We start from the raw sequence: 20,992 nt of genomic DNA on the forward strand, positions 1-20,992 counted from the left end.
GGGTTACAACTATTGAAATCCGGTGTATGTACAGGCCATCATGAAATCCAGCAGGGCTGAAATCCAGTGAAACCCCCTGAAATCCTTCCTCTCTGAAATCCGATGTACAAATTTTTTTCTAGTTATGAACCCCTCGGTCTCCTTTCCTTCTTTCATCTTTTTTTTCAGTTAAAGGCTTTCGCTTATAGATGAATTATTCTACAATCTATACTATTGTAGTTATATATAAACATTAACGATTTTATAATTAAGAAATATTGTTTTACATGTACATAGGATTTTTTTAAATAAAATTTTTTATTTGGTTGATATTATAAACATTATTGACAAGAAATTTCTATTCATTATTCCAAATAAATGAGAAAATACAAACGGTAAAAAGTATATAGCACGCTATAAAGCTTTTATTAATATATCATGATAGGTCTATCCTTTTCCCTTTGACAGGGAAAAGGGATGCAACTCGGAGTATTTTTTAAATGTGCTAAGTGATCTGTAGTGTTAATTTAAGCAAATATCTTTTTATTTGGAGATACCGTGTAAGAATTTTCAACGTGTCATTTTTCGCTTCTGACATCACGATTCCAACATGGTTGCGACGAGTACCCAGGCTTAGAAAATTCTAAGTAGTAAGTACCCAGGACTACCTAGGAGTCCCTCCTAAATAAATATAAAAAGTGCTAAATTACTAAAATATGTAATGTCAATTTTAATTTAATTAAATATTTATTTTTTTAAATCTTGTTTTTATTACATAAGAGCTTATTATTTAAAGAACAAACAAATTATTCATTTGTAAGAAATTATTGATTCCGAAAAAGTATTTTTATCCACTGCACATCTTTTGTAATTCTTGTAGTTGTCTTCGGAGATGTATAGTACGCAATTTATTTAACGCTATTCTTTTTTCAAACGTTTGTACCAAAGGCTTTGTAATGATATCTGTTATGTGAACCAACGCACGTGTCCTGACTGCAAATAAAAATTATCTCTATTTATCGATTTGTTATCTACTTTTATCAGATATTAAAAACTATTATTTCAATTATATGTATATTTAATTTATAAAATGTATAATAAACAAAAACATACCAGCGTCATTGTGAATACTGGCGAGGACATCTGGATGATCTTTACAGGCTTCAGCCATATCTTCTTCTTCTTGCACCAAAATTTTTGACAGGTCTGTCATTGTCTGCAATATTATTTAATTTCAAATAAAAAGCTTTCTTTGATCTCAATTTCTCTATAATAATATAAAAAATTAGAATCTTACTCTTAAACATCTATCTGAAATATCCGGAGTATGTACTATCTCTAATGGTATCTCTGTAGCTTCACCATTATCTGATTGAAAACAATTTAAGAAGATTTCGTGTTCCTTTAAAGTAAAAAAAATCATTATTATATCATTTATCTACATCAACAACATTAAACATTCTATAGATTATTTGTTACATAAGTTACATGCACTGGAAGTTTTATATTCAGATTATTAACAATATTAATTTTAAACCATATAGGCCACATCAATGGTTGTAAATTTCGTTTATTGATGCAGAAATTAATATAACGAAAAAATATATATATACTTTTGATTCTTTGCCCTCTGAAAACACTGAGAATATTAAGCCTACAAAACTGTGATCCATTGTTTGATAAGTAGCTTGAGTTCTGACATCTGCAAGAGAAAAATTTAATGTAAAAATTTTGAATGTAAATTACATTGTACTCAAACATTTTGACGAGAGAAATATTTGTGTGATACACACCAACGTGTGATGGACAAACTGTAATATGTGGATGCGAATGATACCAGCCAAGGACACGCATAGGTCGATTTAATTCTACGGTTAATCGTTCGGCTTCGGCAGCAGCTTTTAGTAATTGTTCTGATGAAATTTCTACTCTGTCTTTCTTCTTATCTAGACGTCGCAAAATAATAACAGCTGATATTTTTGCTACTCCACAAGCAAACTAAAAGGGGGATAATTAATGGTTTGCTTTATCAATTGTATAAGAAATAATAAAGGAATATCGAGCATAAAGTAGTAGCAAGTTCCACTTACGTTACCGATAAGTAAACCCATTACTTCAAAGTTCTCTGTGGATAAAGCATGCTGCAAACACACCATGTAGACGTCTGTTTGCAGCTCCACTTTTTGCAATGGAGAGTCATCCATTGTTTACGAAAATATTAATCCTGCAAAAATTAAATACATAAGATGCGAATAAATTCATTCAAACGATAGCATATAATTGACCCTGGTGCGACATCGAAATTTGGAGCTATCCTCTGGGTATGGACAAATGCATTATGTGCCTCATATCTTAATTAAGAGGGTTCTCAGAAGAAGAGGCTTCTTCTAAGCCAAGATCCCTTAACAAGGCAATTATATGCGAGATGACGTGAGATAGTAATTTATGCATAACCTACACCACTCTTTCTGAATTGACGCCCACGTACACACGCCGGTTCGTCCAACATTAAATTAGGTGCCTGTATGGTCCCATTTCGAGCCGAGAACTTTTTCCTGCGGACTGGTGTGTCAATCAAAGGTGCATATAGCGCGTTACTTGCACCGCCTTTCGAATGTCTGTGTTTTCTGCTCGGCAAACAAGATATATCGTGATATATATTACCAGCAGATTGCGAACTAGCGATCTGGAGTCCAGATAAACGCGCGCGCGACGTGCAGTCAAGATACGTTGCAGCCGTGGGCTAAGGGCTAAGCGCGGGTCGACAGATCTCTCCCTCGTCGAGTCGCGACTCCCCGCATTCCTCGCTCCCGCGGTTCAACGGTTCAACGATCTCTCTCCGATCTTGTCCAGCTGGTCCAGCTTCCCCTTTGCCGTGATCCACCTCCTCGCTTCGCCACTGTTCGCCACTCGCGCTCGAACGCAACGGGGCGCTGTGAATAGCGTGAATCCCCGGGATTGATCAGAAATTAACGGACTGGCGAACAAACGATATATTTCGCTCAAGCGCCAGTCCGAAGAGTCCAAGGGTGAATCCTGCGGAATTGTGCGGAATCGCGTTACGAATTAAGTAAACCGCGCTCGCTCACCGTGCCACGCGCGCGACCCGCGCTGCCCGCGATGCCGTAAAGTGTCAGCTGGCGGAGATCAATTCCAATTAATCCCGCTCGATCTATGCTGTTTACGTTTGACTTGTGCAACGCAATTATACCGCACGCCGCGGCGACGCGGCTTGTCTTGTACGGATTCATACGGATTTTACGGCTTTACGCGCGCGGCGCGAGAACGGAATATTTAGCGTGCGCGCCAGCGCGGAGTATATGTACGATATACGTACCGACTACGCACGCACGCACACAGACACGCGTGCTCTCGATCGCTCGCACAATCACAATCCCACTTTTGTCCACTTTGGAGTTCAATCAGAGGTGGTGTGATGCGCACACTGTGACGCTCGAAGATGTTCGCAAACAGTTTTTTGTCATCGCGCGGCGGGGCAACGTCGGCGGGCTTTGAGGTTATGTCTTGTCGCGGGGTAACTGATAATGCCGAAATGAGGTAGCTTTTAAATCAGCGATAATTTGCTGAACTCATGAATTACATTACTTTGAACAGTGCGACGCGATTAACGGCGAGATTACCGAGGAACCTGTCGCGCCATGGTAGACGATCGTGCGCCCGTCAACACGGAAAATAAGTATCGTGCGGTAAATGCGGATCAGGACGACCCGAGGGAGACGCGCGTGAAAGCAACGATGCCGTCGGAGCTGAGGTCGATCAGCGCGGCCGACTGGATCACAGTCACGGTTCTCTGCTTCGTGAATCTTATAAATTACATGGACCGTTTTACGGTCGCTGGTGAGTCTCGCTTTGCCTTACAAACAATTTCGAATTTATAGATTTCTCATTTCTGAGAAATCTTTTCAAATTGATGAAACATCATAAGAGAGAGAGAGAGTGATCTCTTGGACAGGAAACATTATTTTTCTCAGTTTATTGATTAAAAAACTCAATGTTTTATTTTAGGTATACTGCCGGATATCAAGCATGACTTTGATATCGGCAACGATAAGTCTGGACTACTGCAAACAGCGTTCATTTTGAGCTATATGGTGTTTGCACCGTTATTTGGATACCTGGGAGATCGTTATAATAGAAAGTTTATTATGAGCAGTGGCGTATTTCTATGGTGCCTAACGACATTTATTGGTTCTTACATGAAAGCAAGTATATCTTTTTTCATATAGAATGAATCTTTTATTCAATTCAATATTAACATGGAGAAATGCATCTAAATGCATTAACGCATCTAATTTTGCCGTACGCAAAAATTATTAAGTATATGTCTTATGTGTAATATTTTTAATTTATTTCAGACATTTGGATGGTTTCTATTCTTTAGAGCACTTGTTGGGATAGGAGAAGCTAGTTACTCTACAATCGCGCCAACAATTATTAGCGATTTATTCGTAAAAGATGTACGTTCTAAGATGCTCGCCTTATTTTACTTTGCTATTCCAGTTGGAAGGTATGTTGATTACACGCTGCATTTAGAATATATATAGATTAGAATATATATTTCTTAATATTCTTCTGTTAAATGTATGTGTTATTTCAGTGGTTTAGGATATATTACGGGAGGTGAAACAGCTCGTATTTCTGGTCACTGGCAGTGGGGATTACGTATTACTCCTATATTAGGTATTGTAGCGATTCTTCTGTTACTCACTGTAGTAAGAGATCCTATCAGAGGTGAACGAGAAGGAGGCATTCATTTGACAAGTACTACATGGTCGTATGATATCAAGGAGTTATTAAAAAAGTAATTATCAATATTATATTTTTTGAGTGAAGCTATTATAATAACGAGTAGAACGTGTAGGACATGACACTCTTATTTATTAATGCTTTTTTATTATAGCAGTGATTTATATTGTTCTATCCATTACTAATTGTTCAGATAAGACGGAACGTGAACTTTGTGCAATAGAACTTCAATTATCTGTCAGGGCCATATGGGGCCAAGATCATGACAAATGATTGAATAAATGGATAATAAAATATGTACATTATATATATATATATATATATATATATATATATATATATATAATGTGCATATACGTGTACGTGCATGCGTGTGCATGCGTCACACACACACACACACACACACACACACACACACACACTCACGCACATGCACATTTACTTAAGAGTTAACACACCTATTTTCTTCTACCTATTAAAAATATTGAGATGCAGTTTTACTGAGATAAACTAGATAAAGAGGCTACTAACTTGCCAAATTGCAGTTTTTTAAATAGAATTTTTATTGACAGAGACCTTACCTCGTACAAATAGGAAATCTACCCATTCAAATCGTCAAAGTAAGACGCAGCAATAATTATTGCGTAGTAAAGCAGCTAATCTGTGTTCGTCACTAGTATATATTTTAGATTTGCAATGCAAATTACAAAACGGAAACGGAATGTATACTAATGATTAAAATTAGTTATTTTCCAGCATTTTGTCACATTCTATGCTTATTTCTTTATATCAATTCCTAAGTTTCTGTATTATACGATAGGGTCCAAAAAACTGTGTAACATGTTGATAAATGTAATGCAAAACAGATATTTTATTCCCATAAACTTACAAAAGAGATACTTGAGCCTACAAATATGTAGTCATATTAACAGAGCAATTCACCTTGACGGTCTGAGTCATAAGTAGACTTCTCAGTCGCGCGAGGTTGTGACTCTCTATGCGGCTGTAGGCATGTGGCAAAATGTTCGAACTTACTAACATTGTTTTTGCAACAATTATTTGTTAAAATGTAACAAATGTTATATCTATTTATTCGTATTTCAATCAACTTTAATGTGCTGCATAAAAAAAACATATAGATACATTTAAAAAATCAAATAAGAGTCAGAATTTCTGCAAATAAAAGTTCTACAACAAACTGCAATTTGTAAATTAATAGCTTCTTTATCTAGTTTATCTCATTATCAGTGAAAACCGCATCTTAATATCTTTAATGATTCAAATAAGATAATAAATGTGTTAACACTTAAGTGAATCACCTGTACATAAATATCTCAAATAGATTGATTTATTTAATTTGTTTATTTTATTACATAATATATAATTTAATCAAATTTAATTAAATTTTAATTATTTATTTTTTATTGGTTCAATAAGTTATAAACAAAGACTGAGCTATACATACTATAGCAATGCATAATGGGATTAAAAGACAGTAAATAAAGATTGATGGTAAATAGGGTGACAGATAATCGAAGTTCTATTATATTACTTTTTCCTCATAATTTGTAGTTAATACTATATTTGCTATATTATAGACATGATTTTCAGTTCGAGCTTTATGCTGTCTACTGCAGGATTTACTTGTGTGGCGTTTGTCACTGGTGCGCTAGCATGGTGGGCGCCAACATATCTAGAATTAGGTTTTAAATTACTTCCTTATGGAGCGAATGTTGATCCAGACGAGTATGTTTTTTAGCATTTATTGTAGTGTGTTTATTATATTGTAAAAATATATAATTATATAATTATTGTTACAATGTTTCAGTGTTGCATATAAGTTTGGATTAATCGGTATGGCATCCGGTCTAATAGGTGTACCCTTAGGCTCTACTATAGCACAAAAATTACGAACTTATTGGCAACAAGCTGATCCTCTGATATGCGCCGTAGGTCTTCTAATAAGTGCTCCTTTATTATTCTTCGCTATGATTACTGCCAATACAAATCCTACTCTTTGTTATACATTAGTATTCTTTGGTCAGTTATCATTAAATTTGAATTGGGCTATTGTAGCTGATATATTACTGGTAAGTGACAATATAAAAAGAAATATATATATATATTTCTCTTATGATTATTTATACTTCAATAAATTTAATTTTTTTTATTATATTGCAGTATGTAGTAATTCCCACAAGAAGATCTACAGCAGAGGCATTCCAAATACTCATTGCACATGCTCTCGGAGATGCAGGCAGTCCTTACCTTATTGGACTTGTATGTAGAAATAAACTCACAACTATTAATATCACAAATAATTAATTATTAATATTCTTTTAGATGTCAGAAGGTTTAAAGTCATCGTTCTTGTCGGATTTAGCTGTAGGAGAACAATCTAGTGTTCATGACAATCAAAATGTAGCTGTCGAGTTCCGTAGCCTACAATATGCAATGTTTCTGACAATGTTTGTCGAAGTACTTGGTGCTCTATTCTTCTTCCTGACAGCATTGCATATACAGAAGGATAAGGCATTAGTCGACCTTGCTATTGCGGGTAAGTAAAATAATATGCCTACTAGACAGTAAGACAAAATTGATGTTTAGATACCGCACTGTGTTTTGCATGTCTACAATTGAAATCGTCACTAATACAGCTTGATGTTTGACATATAAATATATATATATATATATATACACTAATATTGTTATGAATAATGTTGTTATAACTTTTTCTTATGTATAAAATACATTAGCGCAAGTATAAATGTGGGTTTTTGCAAGAGTAATTTTTTTTAAATATTTAGTGCCAAATATTTTGCATATAAACATTATTATTAAGTAAAGCATCGATATCAATGCTCACGCATTATTTGGTAAGTGTAATATATATATTAAGCTATTGAATAATCAAATAGCTGATTAATTGTTAACATACAATAATGCTATATCGCATTAATAAACTAACATATATACATATATTACCTCTGTAGTATAGGTCTGGTTGGAATGTGAAATAAAAATTTGCAGCTCTACTAAAACTAATTCTATTTTTGCACAGTGCATGAATTGTTCGCAACTTTGGACTTACAAGCACAAGCTTTGGGACCAAAAAGAAGGTAGTATATCTACCTTTATTAATTATAGTATCATTTAACACGTTAAGCGCCAAAAAGTTTTATCTATTATATTGAAATATATTGCGTGATAATATATGAAAACAATATATAAAAAATATATTTAAAAATATGCAAATATTTAAATGTAATTTAATGTAATAATGTGAAATGTATATAAAATATTTTACAAGATTGCAAGGATAAGTGGAAAAAATATTCATTTTTATTTATACATTTTATTTATTTATTATATTAATTTTTTTAATTTTAATCAAAATTTTTTAATAAGAAAATTATAAAAAATATTTAGGCCAAAACTTTCAAAAACTTATTAAATGTATAATTATTTTTAATTATAATTGTAACTTTTCTAAAAAATAATAAAGTTTATAGATATATCTTTCTGCTTTTTTACATTTTTTGAAAATTTTTTTGTATTTTTAACCGTGGCGCTTAACTTGTTAAAATTAAAGATTTTTTTATATTTATTTTTTTATGATGAATTGTTTTATATGCAATAATTTTGAACGTTTATAATATAGTCTTAAATTTTTATTTTATGTTCCACCAAAATATATGTTAAAGAGTAAGATATCTATGTATTTATATTAAATCTTTTAACATTAGAGATATGTAATTTGTTTTTTGAAAGTTAATAGTTTTTAATCATATTAAATTTATTATAAATTTTCATCTTTATATTTATGATATTAATCTATTTAACAATGGTGCTTAACGTGTTAAAGAACGCACAAATTAAAGATTAATATAATTTATTATGCAGTTCTCAATCCACAAGTAACATATTTAAATTTATATATACGCTGGTAATATATCTCTCAGATTGATAAATAATTATTTTCTTATCATCTATTAATGTTGTCGCGTGTAGCTTTTTAGCTTTTCGTACATACAATTTTATATAGATATCAATATAGAATCAATACATTTATTTATTATTATTATTATTTACAACCAAAATTGCGATACTATAATTATAATATTTATCTTTTTATAATTAGATAATAATTATTTTTTTAGATTATTCTGTCTTTAAAATATAATCTATTTTCACAATCTTAACTTATATAGGACAGTTGAAACATTCCACATACATTGTTATAGGCATAAGAGAACCTTTATGTCCTTTGTTTCTTTAAATTTTTTAGCACAATTATATATTTAATTATGTCTTCAAAATGACAAACTGCATTTTGTATAAAAATTTTTTGTACAAAATCGAGAAATATATTATGTTAAAATTTTTTTATTTTCCAAGTTATTTTATAATTTTTACAATTGTACAATATATTTATATTTTGATAATTTAATATTTGATTTATATAAAATAATTAATGATTTATTATTTTTGTTATTAGAAAATTTTTCAGAAATGGGCTATATTTATCATAAGCGATACATGATATATGTTACATGGTTTAGTCCGGAATGTGCATGTAGTTATTTTTATATAATATGCAAACATCTTTCTTACAGACAAATATCTAGATACTAAGAATAATGGGCAAGCTGAATCAACGCATTTATAGATCACCACTGGGCCTCCCCTGATAATGTGCTGTATACCTGGTATATAATTTATTTTCATGATTTCATTATTCTTTTTTTTTAAATTTAATTTGGTAATCAATTTAATCTGGTTTTGTACAAGTAGTGATAATTTTCTGTTCTGTGATACTTTATTGTTTGTCTTTATTATATTATATGCTCATAAATTAACTTAAACAATGTTTTGAGAAGGAGATATCTATATCGACATATATTTCCAAAATAGATATGTATATTTATTTATTAAATTATTTATTTTATAAAAACATTATTGCAGTGCACAGATTAAATTTTGTGATGATTAGTCAATATGATACATTTGAACTATTTATACATATTTTATATTGTATATGAATTAATAGTTAGATTTCTATTCTAATTGTCATTTATAGTTATCTATTATTTATAATTACTATATTTATTCTTAATTCTTGAAGAATTTAAGTTATTTGGTACTTACGAAAAAACAACATTGACATCTCTTTATCAAATAAGATTCAAAGTTCAGTATTTAGCTGTATTAAATAAAAGAATTAAATTTATTTAAGAAATATATGTTGGTTGATCTTATAAATAAAAATTTGTATATTTTTATAGAATTAAATTATATTTAAAACAAAATTAAACTGATTAAACAATTAAATTGATTATCAATTATCATTTCATAATATTTTTTACATTGGATTTTACAAAATTATTATATTTTTAGTTTATAATTTCTAAAAGTATTTTTCTATTTTTCTTTTCTATTTTTATGATTATTTTCTAAAGATGCATGAGGAATTTCAAACTCAGGAATATGGAGCTTTTTCGTTATTTATATTGTCTTGACATTATGTTTTGCCCGTGGATATCATAAATAGAAAATATGACTTATTAGATAATTAAAAATTTTCTTCTACTACCTGTACATTTAGGTACTTTTAACAATCACAAAACTTATATACAACAGCTTAATTCGATTATATAATTATATCTTTAAATAGTTACAATATAGATAAAATATAGCTCAGGCTTGATATTCCTATTATTAGAATTAACATTAGTACTTAAAAAATTAGTTTTTTTTACAAGTATTTATTGAATAAAGTATTGTACAAATACTTATAATGATATTAAAACTTGATATCAAAGTGATGTGAGGTCATCTTTTAGACTGATGAAGCTTGCCTATAAATCTATGTGTGGAATGTAACACAACTAATAGACTTTAGTTTATGTATATTTGTGGATGTATGTTATGTGGATATGGTACAATGTTGCATGTATGTTTTTAAATAACTAAATTGTAATTGGGATATAGTAAACGCATAATCGAGTTTATTAATGCAATCTAATTATATGATTTGTTTTGTAAATGTGTCTATATGTTTGTATCTATATGTTTTTGCTTTGCAAATTTGTCAATATATATAAATATATTTATATTAAAAACTGAATAGATGGGATTTCAAGATGCATTACGCACAATTTATGCTTGGTGTTGTACAATATTATTGGTGCTATACATTTTTATCATATATGGATTTTAGCATTCTAGCTTTATATAGATGCTTGAAAGATTGCTTATGTGTTATCTGTTGTTTTTTTAATCAATGGATGTATATTGGTTGTGTGTGTGTGTGTGTGTGTACTCCACTGTTTACTCCACTTTAGAAGTCTTGTCATATCCTATCATTACATGGAAACAAGGATCTTCTTTATGTTTAATAAAATATGTTAATTATTTAAATACTACTTGTTTATTGGAGAAATATAAAATATAGAAATTAATCAACTTAAAAACATGGAAACTTTTCGAACAAAAAATAATTTATGATTTTAATACAATAATAATTTATGTGTGTAATGTTTATATTATCGTATATTTATACATAAATTGATATTGTATATTTAGCTGCAGATTTTTTTTATCTATCTGGATCTGTATGTTATATAATAACATATGTTAATAATTTATATTATTTATATTATTTTCAGGTGGAAGTCTTTCAGACTCAGTATGTATTTGCAATGATCCAGTTAACAGCGAATTACAAAATGATACAAATACGATACTAGAATTTAACAGGCATCAAGTGGAACCGCCTGACTAGATTTTTATAGGGTCTTGATACTTTAAATAAGCTATTGTTACGAATGTACAGCATGGTTCTATCAAACGTAGCTATTGGTTTGATTTTATAATATAAAATGTGTCTCTCATTGATACAAGGATATATGTATTATATACAGAATGTATTTGCGAAGAAAGCTTTCATATAGTCATAATGAAGAGTATCCTCAGAGAAAAATAGTTACAAGTTACTACTGTTAATAATGTACAATACATTAGACAAGTCAGCAATGAAACTCTTAAAATCTGAATGAAGATGCACATATAAATTGTACAATATTTTTAAATGTTATATTTTTATAATAACTCATATTGCAAATTCATGTAATGTATTATGAAATCATCACATAATAGATGCAAATTGTATAAATAATCTATGTGGTAAGATTGTATTAGTAAATAATTTATATGTAAGATACATAATTATTTTAATTGGTATAAATATTTGATTAATTTATCAGTACTGCTTTAGCATTAAACTGTAAAAATACTAACAATTGCATAATTCTTCAGAAGACATTTTCAATAATTGCTACAAATATGCTTATTTTTTACATAAAACTTGTTTTGGTAAGTCAGAGATATGTATAGATAAAGATATTTCAATAAGTATAAATGTTAATGTCTTTTTCTCGAAACATTAAAACATTTTTGAATATTTTTTTCAGAAATATTACAATTATAATATAAAATTATTATATAATAATATATAGTAATACTCTAAAAATATATTGATTTTAAGTAATCAATATAAGTATTATAAATTGTTTCAGAATTTACTGCTCTTTTCTTCCAGTGATATTATATATATGTATTGATTCTTTCCAAATTTTAAAATACATGAATTCTCTCTGTCTATATTTATATTTATAATCACTATATAATGCGAGTTTGAAATGTTTATATCTAATCAAACTGAAATATAGTACTCTGTTATGTAAAATGCACATTAGGACATTATTACAAGATTAATAAAATCTATCGAAAAATATGTACATATATTTTATATTATTGTATAATTAAATATATAACGTCTATACATCATAAAAAGAAAGTGAGCACAAAATGATGTAAAGTTAGTATTGATTAAATAAAACTATAAAATCTATATTAAATTAATTAACTTTGATTTGGAAAATTAAAGAATATGAAATTTATTTAACTAAACACGAAAAAATACAATTGTCGCGAGCTTTTATTTAAACATGTGTTGATAACACTCAATTAAATAAACCATATGATAAAAGTGGTTGAACTGTATGCATTTTAGCGCAAAATGGCAGTACTTATGTATAAAATAATAAGCAGAAATTATGGATTGTAGAATTATCCGAATTTGATGATACTTTAACTATAAGAAACGAATTGTATTACGTTATGTATTATGGCAATAAATCTTTTTGCGTATAGTTGCTTAGTAATATTAAGAATTATGTATTTCATTTACAGATTATTTCTACTGAAGAGAAGAGAAATTATTTCGCGAATGATAATTGTAACCAACACTTATGTAAGTTAATCTTTAATCATGTTGTTTTATTTTTGCGACTGAAGATGAATAATATATGGTAGGAAGCGATTAAAAACAAATTAAAAAATTTCAAAATTAATTTTTTGCTTTTGGAATTTAATAATATATTTTATAGAAGAAGTTTCCATCAATTTTTTTAAATTTATTTTTTTTGCAGAATCTCCATAAAATTATTTATTTTGCCTTGTATTTTTATATTAATTTGCAGATTCATGTGTGATAATTGATTTTTTTTAATCGTACATAATACGGATATTACGTTAACTCTTCGGTCGTTTTCTTAGGTCACCCTGTATACGCAGAATACACCGCAGCATCGTGTAGCGTGTACCTGCAGGTCGCGGTTGCGTTACAAATAAGCAGGCGAAGCTGGCATTTTTCATGGGAAGTCGAAGAGGGCCTGAATAGAATGAGCTATCGGAGAGGGAAGCGACACTCGGTTTCTTTGATCAATAATGAAACTTCTCTTCGCCTTTCTTCTCACTGCCTCTCTCCTTTTTCCTTCTCTTTCTTTTTCTCTCTGTCTCGCATTGTCTCTGCTCTTTTTCCATCAGTCTCTCGCTCAGTCCTCGCTTTCTCACCCCCCGCGCGCGTACTCTTACGCACCTCCCTTGTCGCTGTCTTATCTTATACATTTTTAACCCTTACTTCGGCCCCCGCGTAGACAAGGAGAAAGACTCAAAGCGAGAGAGTCAAGTTTTAACAACCCTTAAGGTGTACCCCCAAGGCCACCGGTCCTCTTTCCTCCAGGATAATCCACTCGGCGAGCCGTTCGCGCGTAAGCCTCTGTGGAAAAGGACTTGGTAGCTTGCATCTTTCGAGGACCGGCTTCGAATCCACAAGGAATTGGGTCTTCGAAACTTCCTTGGTAGTCAATAAGAATATTAAGACTTCATTTAATGCAAGGTATATATCGCATCTACCGAAAAATCATTTTAAATAGAGATTTTTCTTGATGCGTTTATAATCGAATTTAATCTTAAGAAAAATTTGATGGACAAATGTTATTCTTTACATAATTTTCCAATTTTTAAATAATTATTCTAGCAAGTAATATTTACATAAAGTTGCTATTAAAGTAAATCTTTTTGGTATCGAAAAATATAATTTTTTTTTTATTAATCTATTTACTTTCTTAAAGCATAATCTCCTATACCTTTAATTTTCTACGTTAAAGATTTCCATAATTTCAAGAAGAAGTCGATTTTAAATTGATCAAAGAACTTGTCAATTAAAATCTGAGAACATCCTGATTAAAATTTGATGAAGTTAAAGTACGATGTCGTGTAGAAATGATGACAGTTTTTATTCGTTTAAATATTTTTTACTGCTTTTTTGATTATGGAAATTTTTAGTTTAATCTATTTAATTATAACATTTTTGCAAATTGTTTTATTTTGTACACACGAAGATTTAAATTTAATGTATCAACAGCTTTATTATCCGGTTTTTCAAAAGATAACATGGAGAAGAAGTATTATGAATAATATGTTAATAAAAATCTCAATTAGAAATTAATATATATCATAAAAATACAGAAATATGATAAATATGATAAATATATTCAATGTACAAGATATAGTGATATAAAATATTAATATTTGTGACACGACTTCACAATTCTTCAAACGTTCGCTCGTAGCGAGCGAAGCTGTCGAGCGAGGCTGACTTTTCGTCGTCCCTCCGCAATTTTTCCGAACAGCGTGCCCGATGATGGGGACAGTGGAACATGAAGTAACGCCGAGAAGGGGGAACAACCGGCGAGGTGATGGTGGCACAAAGAAAAGCGCGTGGGCGAAGGATGAGGAGAGAGGCCACCGCGGTGCGGGATAATGCTTAACAAGCCGACTTGAAAGGACAGCCGCCATTTTGAGTCAATACTTGAAAGTCTTTGCTCATTAAGAATATTTTACATCAGCCTTCCCACACGCTACGCGATCGACGTCGCTGTTGCCTTCCTATAACCGGGCGCCATCTCCGCTCTCTTCTTTCTCGCCCCCACGCTCGGACTTTCTTTTTCTTCTCGCCCTTTCTTGCCCTCGGTTTTGAGAGTCGTCCTCCTCCTCCTTTTCCTCCTCCTCCTCCTCCTCCTCCTCCTCCTCCTCCTCCTCCTCCTCCTCCTCCTCCTCCTCCTCTTCCTCATCTTCCTCATCTTCCTCCTTCGCCTGCTCCCGCGCAGGGACGGCTGCACCCTCGAAGATGGAAGTTATTTACGCGGCACTCGGAGCACGCTCCAGCAGCGTCGCAACCCCGCAGCCGTCTCACCCCCAACGTTTCGATCTGGTCTCCCCTTTGCCACGCTAACACGGTGCCCCCGCCTCATCGCCCTCGCCCTCGCCCTCATCGGGCATGCAGCAGCCACTGGGCAAGGAAGGGTGGCCAGCACCAACCCCGCGTCCTCGTTCTCTCGACGAGGGATGGAGAAATCTCCGACTTCGCCATGGGGGCCCACCTTCGCGCGCCCTTCCAGCAACGACGGGTAAACACCGTCCCATCTCGCAGCGTTTTTCCTAATTCCTACCCAATTTCGCTTTTAGCATTTCAATTTCTACCTTCCCTTCCTCCCTCTCACCTTCCTCCGATTTCCCCTGTCCGCCGCCGCCGCCGCGCCGTCGGAATGACGGATTATCGTCGGACGAGCGAGGGCTCGATGGGGGAAGAACCCTGTGGGCGGAATAGATGAGCGAAAATGACGAATAGCAGCCGCACACGATGGATGAATGTTTATCACGAATTTGGGACAAGTCTCTTAGGATCTAACATAATAACAATTTATTTTATCTGTTTTGTTGACGACGCGCACTATTATATTGTATTTGCATGGCGATTTCTCTTACTTTGTAAGTTCTGAATGTTGTATATGAAATAATTACATGGAAGAAATGGCAGACCAATAAATTCTTATTATACATATTATATATATTATGTGCAAAGCACACAATTGTATTTGGAGTAATTACTTGTAGTATAAAAATATAAGATTATATCTGCTATTTACCATGAATCTAGAAGTAGTTCAAGATTCCTCAAATATAAAAAATGCTGATACATCGCGCTAACGTTGTAATATGTACAAAATATTGAAAAACATACACAATTGCATGCGGTACAAATATTTGAAATTAACTAGTTAATTAGTTACAAGTTAAATAAAAAAGTTAATAACTTTTAACTTTGCTCAGTTAATTTAAAATGAGTTAATTTTTAACTTCAACTAGTTTTATTTTTAAAACACATAAACTTAAACTTATTAACTTTTTTCCTAAGTTAAAAATTTTTTTCATATCTGAGCGTCAATATTTTTTTCTTATAAAATCTTGAACATTGGACAATTAGTTTAGAAAAAGCTTAATGAGATTGTGATGGGTGCGACACTTGCAGTGCCCAAAGATGATAATATAAAAAACAAAAATTCTTTGTTATTTTATATATAAACTTAATTTACAAATAAAATATTACATTTATTTGATGATCCATATTGTAATTTTTTGTTATTTAGAGTAATCAAATTTTAAAAAATTACGACATTCTAATTTAATATAAATAATGCTGTCAAAAATTAACTTTTAATTTAACTTAAGCTAATTTAATCTTAACGCAACTTTTAACTGAGTTTTTGTTCATGCAACTTTTAACGTAACTAAATTAATTTTATAAGCTATTAACTTTAACTTAATTTAGTTAAAAAAAAATTAACTCATCCAACACTGGATAAAGATTTTTGTGGCATACTCGAGTCCAGAGACACTTAAATAATATTTAGAAAAAATATTATAAATTATAGATACATTGGTGAGAACAGTTTTTCTAGTTGCAAAAAAAAACATTGTAATACGCTTTATTTACGATACATTTTAATTACGGTGATAAAAAGTTATCATCCTATTAATAATAATTGTAACAATATTACATTAACATTTTTAAAAAATTTGCTTCTTTATTTTTAACTGCTACACATTAGATTTCTTGGGGAACAGTCTCATCATCCCTTATTGCGCATATATTTCACGGTGTTTTACATTCATACGTGTCAAATAATTCACCGTGTCCAGGACGAAATAATTTCCTCGTCACAAAACACTTCCGCTAGTTACTAGGCAATGATTCATATCCGTAACCGTGCCTCGCGTAGAGCGCTTTTTAAATCGTCACGAGGTTTTTTTTCCGGTTTTCGCCTCTCCCCGCGAGTCCGCGCCGGAAAAACAATGGGAGCGCGATGTTCCCGCGCGTGAAGACGGGGGGAGGGTTAGCGCGGAACAGGGGGGGGGGGCAAAGGGGTGACTGCGAAAATAAATCAGGCCTGTACCGACGCGGCGACGTTTCTCGTTCAATTGTATCAACTTTAACCCCTTCATTGTCTCATTTTTTTCTCGGCTATCGTTATGCTCTCGCGCCGTTTGACCGGATTCGTCCGACCCTCTTCGCTCCTTTCTCCGCGGCGCTCGCAGCGAACCGGGTTTCGAAGTTTGCCCGTGCGAACAATTGGCGTGCACAAATGGAACGCTCGAAAGCGCATATATATATATAATAAGCCGTAAAGAGACAGAGAGCGCGAGAGAGAAGGAAAGGACGGCAGAATGAAACAAAAACTGGTCTCGCTATATAAAACAATAGGGGGTTCCTCTGACAGGGATGTGAGAACGTGAGCGGAAGATCGAGAGAGAGTGATTGGCAGAGAAAGAGAGAAAGAGAGAGAGAGAGAGAGAGAGAAAGAATGTGAGCAGCGAGAGGCCAGAGAGGAGCAGCAACCCTATCGTGCGCGATGCGATGTGTGTGAAATTCAAGAACCTGTAGCGCCAAGAAGAACAAAACGCGCCGGTGCCAGCTGTGCGGTGCATACGTTATTAGCGCGCTGCTTTCTGTCCTCCTTAGTAGATCGAGCTGCACCGGCACTGGAATCTGGATTAACTAACTTTGGGTTAGCAACCGGTAACTTTGATAAATATTTGGATTTGTCTTTCATATTTCTGTTCCCTGAGACCACGAATATCCGGGGCTAGCAGCGAGGTAAGTCAAATAACAAGTTACTTATTTACCCTTTCGTTACTGTTGATTGATGAAGGCGTGCAGGCAATTTGTTACTTGAGACGCTCGCCTGGCCCACTAGCCTCATGTAAATTTGACACAAAGAATGAAAGCGTCTCTTGTTTAAATAAGTTTAAAAAGTGCTATTAAAAGATACCGGTGTTCATTACAATGATGTTATTATCTTTGGGGAACTAAGGAATTTGTATGTGGATTGAAATTAATTAATTAAAGCCCGTTTTGTAGACGATCTGTCAGAATTTGTGTCAGAATTCAGGATCGAATCTTGCAGTTTTGAATTTAATCATTTCTATAGGTCGTCACGGTTCCTACTTAATATGTCGTTAATTTAGCTAAAACAATGTTAATTTAACAAAACTAATGGAGTTAAAATAATACTGTGTTAAAATAATAAATTCCGACACATATGGTTGTTAAAAATAATAAAATGTTATTTAAATCAAAGTATAATTGATTTAAATGTAAATTCCATCCTTTAATATTTAACTTTAATTTAATATAATTTTACATGTCATATATCTTATTTATTATTTTTTATATGTAAATAGCTTGATTTTTAAAATGTTTTTTTATAATATATTATATACAATATATAAGATTATAGATAGAATAGTTATAATAATTACAAATTATAATATTTTGCACAAATCATAACGGATGCGAAATTATATTTTAATTGTAAGAAAAAAGCAGGCAAGACAGAAATTAGAAATTTATTATACGCGTTTAATATTCAACAGGGTTGACACTAATCAACGTTGATTCCCGACGAATCTTCGCGTACGTGGCATGAATACATGTTGAAAGTTCGTCAGAATCGATGAGACTTCACGTACCCATGATACATACGTGGTACTTATCAGCAATAAGAAGCTCCTTTTTCTCAGCTTTGCATCTTCTCCGCCGGTGGTTTCTTCCCCTCGTCTCTCTCTACCCTCTCTTGCCCGCCGCTTCGCGAAACAGGTTCTTCTCTATTCGGGCCGCCTGCTATGTAACTTATTGTTTTCATCGAAAGGCGAGGGTCGCCAGAAGTGGTCCTTCGTCAAGTGAGAAAAACGAGACCGCGAAGCGCGTTCTCATAGGCGACGTCGTTGCGATTATCATACGCACGCCGGTTTTATTGTACGCCCGTTTCTTTCGCAGTTTCGTCGCGACGACGCGAAGCGGGATCTCCGGCGACGTTCTTTTTGCGAGGAACGAATTAAACCCTTCATCCAGCGACAGCGTGCGATAGTACGTCAGCGGAGACTGTTTTTGTAGGAAGATGGGTACGTGGTACCCAGTGGGCTTGCCATTGCTTTTGATTATTGAGCATTGTGATATATATTTGTATTTATAAATGCTTATAATAATCACCAATCTTTCCCTAATTATAATTTCGAGAAAAACTATATCCAATTTTAATTTCTTAATATTTAATATCTTCTTAATTAAATCTTAAATCGGGACATTGAAGAAATAAGATTCTCTTGAATTTAAGTTTTGTTATGTAATTTAAAAACTTAGGTTGCGAAAAATCTTTTGCTGTCAGTCTTTTATAATTTGGAAGTTATTGACGGCTCAACATTAGTTAGAAAAGAAAAGATTTTTTAAGTTGTTTATCAAGATTTGATCTTTGTGCAACAATTAATTGAAGCAGCTTTAAAAGCAATCGGTATTTTTTTGAACTTATTGCGTAATACATCTAAATTACGTTTTGTCCATAATTACGCATTACACGTATTCGAAAGTTGATTCATCACATTGCCTATCTTTCTGTTCGCGGTAGGATGGCCATCGACCATTGACGGCAGATGTCCAAACGCAACGAGAGAGGATTGTCTTTTTTTCTTGCGCGCAACTTTCCCTGGGCGCCGCGCGCCGCCCAGGTGTCCATTGTGGGTCCGAGCAACAATTCTCAACCCTTAATCCTTAACCCTTTGGTCGCGCGCGTATCCGCCGGCAAACGCCCATTTACCGATTCTGAAACAATGGTGACTGGACCGCACCCCGGATGCGCACGTTTATTAAGTAATGTCCCCCTCTGATTTGGCGCCCGGCAGCTGCCCGAGCAAAAAAGCCACTGTAGCTATTGTCTATCGTTTCTCTTCTGGATCGACGACGGTTTCGTAACGACGACTTCGAACAATCATCATTCTAAGGAGGACGAAGAATGGAGGGCGACCTGTCTTACAGGTACTGGAACGTTACAGCTTCTATTTTGCAAGGTCTTAATTTCGAACTTCGATGATCGCTCTCTTCTTCTTCTTAACTGATATAGTAAGCAAGAAGAAATCACGCGAATTTACTAGATATCATAAATTATATGTAAAGTTTCGTACTAGTTAATTCAATTCTTTAGACTCAATATTAATTTTTTTTTATATTTAATTTATTATAAATATTCTTAGATTGTTTTAGAAGAATTTTTCTTTATTAATTATTAGGGATAGTTAATGAATTAATTTGTACAAATAAAAAATCTAATTATAATAATAAAATTTAATATTTGTTATAAAATAAAATGTAATCTTAATTAACATCCGTCTTTTTTATATCTATCAATATCTAATACTTTATAAATTGTTTGTAAATTATAAGTTTTAAAATCAAAATATCGGAGATAAGCAACTTACCTATCTCTTTAGTGTTAATTCTTTAACATACTTTGATAGTCAAAATAACACTGTCAAAAAATGATGCTTTTATCTCGCTATTTTCATATCGAATATAAAACTCTTTAAAAATAAAAAGGAACTTTATATTGTATTCCACATTATACAGACATAACTATTGTTTTTAAATTACATACAACTTTTAGTAAGAATTGTATCTTATATTAGAGAGTTTTAAATTGAAAGTTAAATCACTTATATCAATATGTTA

The 20,992-nt window shown here is 32.4% G+C and overlaps 2 protein-coding genes across 6 annotated transcripts; one reads left to right on the forward strand and one right to left on the reverse strand.

Moving 5' to 3' along the window:
• Positions 1–703: 703 nt before the first annotated feature.
• Positions 704–2,781, reverse strand: LOC139776087 (lys-63-specific deubiquitinase BRCC36). 2 transcript variants are annotated; one of them, XM_071712556.1, is made up of 7 exons: positions 2,644–2,781; positions 2,070–2,203; positions 1,773–1,977; positions 1,593–1,681; positions 1,277–1,381; positions 1,093–1,195; positions 704–972 (listed from the first exon to the last, which is right to left on the reverse strand). In XM_071712556.1, exons 2-7 carry the CDS (start codon positions 2,181–2,183, stop codon positions 827–829), a joined length of 762 nt encoding a protein of 253 aa, XP_071568657.1. In that variant the 5' UTR covers positions 2,184–2,203; positions 2,644–2,781; the 3' UTR covers positions 704–826. The 2 variants fall into 2 exon arrangements, with proteins under 2 accessions (XP_071568657.1, XP_071568658.1); XM_071712557.1 differs by lacking the exon at positions 2,644–2,781 and adding an exon at positions 2,438–2,577.
• A 577-nt stretch (positions 2,782–3,358) lies between these two features.
• Spin (Protein spinster) lies at positions 3,359–12,959 on the forward strand. Of its 4 annotated transcripts, XM_071712555.1 has the most exons (11): positions 3,376–3,514; positions 3,595–3,837; positions 4,006–4,202; positions 4,356–4,507; positions 4,598–4,801; positions 6,358–6,492; positions 6,575–6,836; positions 6,928–7,026; positions 7,090–7,303; positions 9,363–9,455; positions 11,415–12,959. In XM_071712555.1, exons 2-10 carry the CDS (start codon positions 3,639–3,641, stop codon positions 9,413–9,415), a joined length of 1,515 nt encoding a protein of 504 aa, XP_071568656.1. In that variant the 5' UTR covers positions 3,376–3,514; positions 3,595–3,638; the 3' UTR covers positions 9,416–9,455; positions 11,415–12,959. The 4 variants fall into 4 exon arrangements, with proteins under 4 accessions (XP_071568653.1, XP_071568656.1, XP_071568652.1 ...); XM_071712552.1 differs by lacking the exon at positions 9,363–9,455 and having other exon boundaries at positions 3,359–3,496; XM_071712551.1 differs by lacking the exon at positions 9,363–9,455.
• Positions 12,960–20,992: the final 8,033 nt, after the last annotated feature.

This window comes from Temnothorax nylanderi, unplaced genomic scaffold (genome assembly GCF_030848795.1).
Source record: "Temnothorax nylanderi isolate EJ_2023f unplaced genomic scaffold, tnyl_v1.0 TNYL_tig0111_pilon, whole genome shotgun sequence".
NCBI lineage: Eukaryota > Metazoa > Arthropoda > Insecta > Hymenoptera > Formicidae > Temnothorax > Temnothorax nylanderi.

Coding starts and splice junctions, on each gene's coding strand:
- LOC139776087 (XM_071712556.1), bottom strand. CDS start 2,183: ATGGATGACTCTCCATTGCAAAAAGTGGAGCTGCAAACAGACGTCTAC. Junction 1,682..1,772: donor AGTTTGTCCATCACACGTTG/GTGTGTATCACA, acceptor TTTCTCTTGCAG/ATGTCAGAACTCAAGCTACT. Junction 973..1,092: donor CAGTATTCACAATGACGCTG/GTATGTTTTTGT, acceptor TTTTATTTGCAG/TCAGGACACGTGCGTTGGTT.
- Spin (XM_071712552.1), top strand. CDS start 3,639: ATGGTAGACGATCGTGCGCCCGTCAACACGGAAAATAAGTATCGTGCG. Junction 7,027..7,089: donor GTCCTTACCTTATTGGACTT/GTATGTAGAAAT, acceptor ATATTCTTTTAG/ATGTCAGAAGGTTTAAAGTC. Junction 7,304..11,414: donor AGTCGACCTTGCTATTGCGG/GTAAGTAAAATA, acceptor TATTATTTTCAG/GTGGAAGTCTTTCAGACTCA.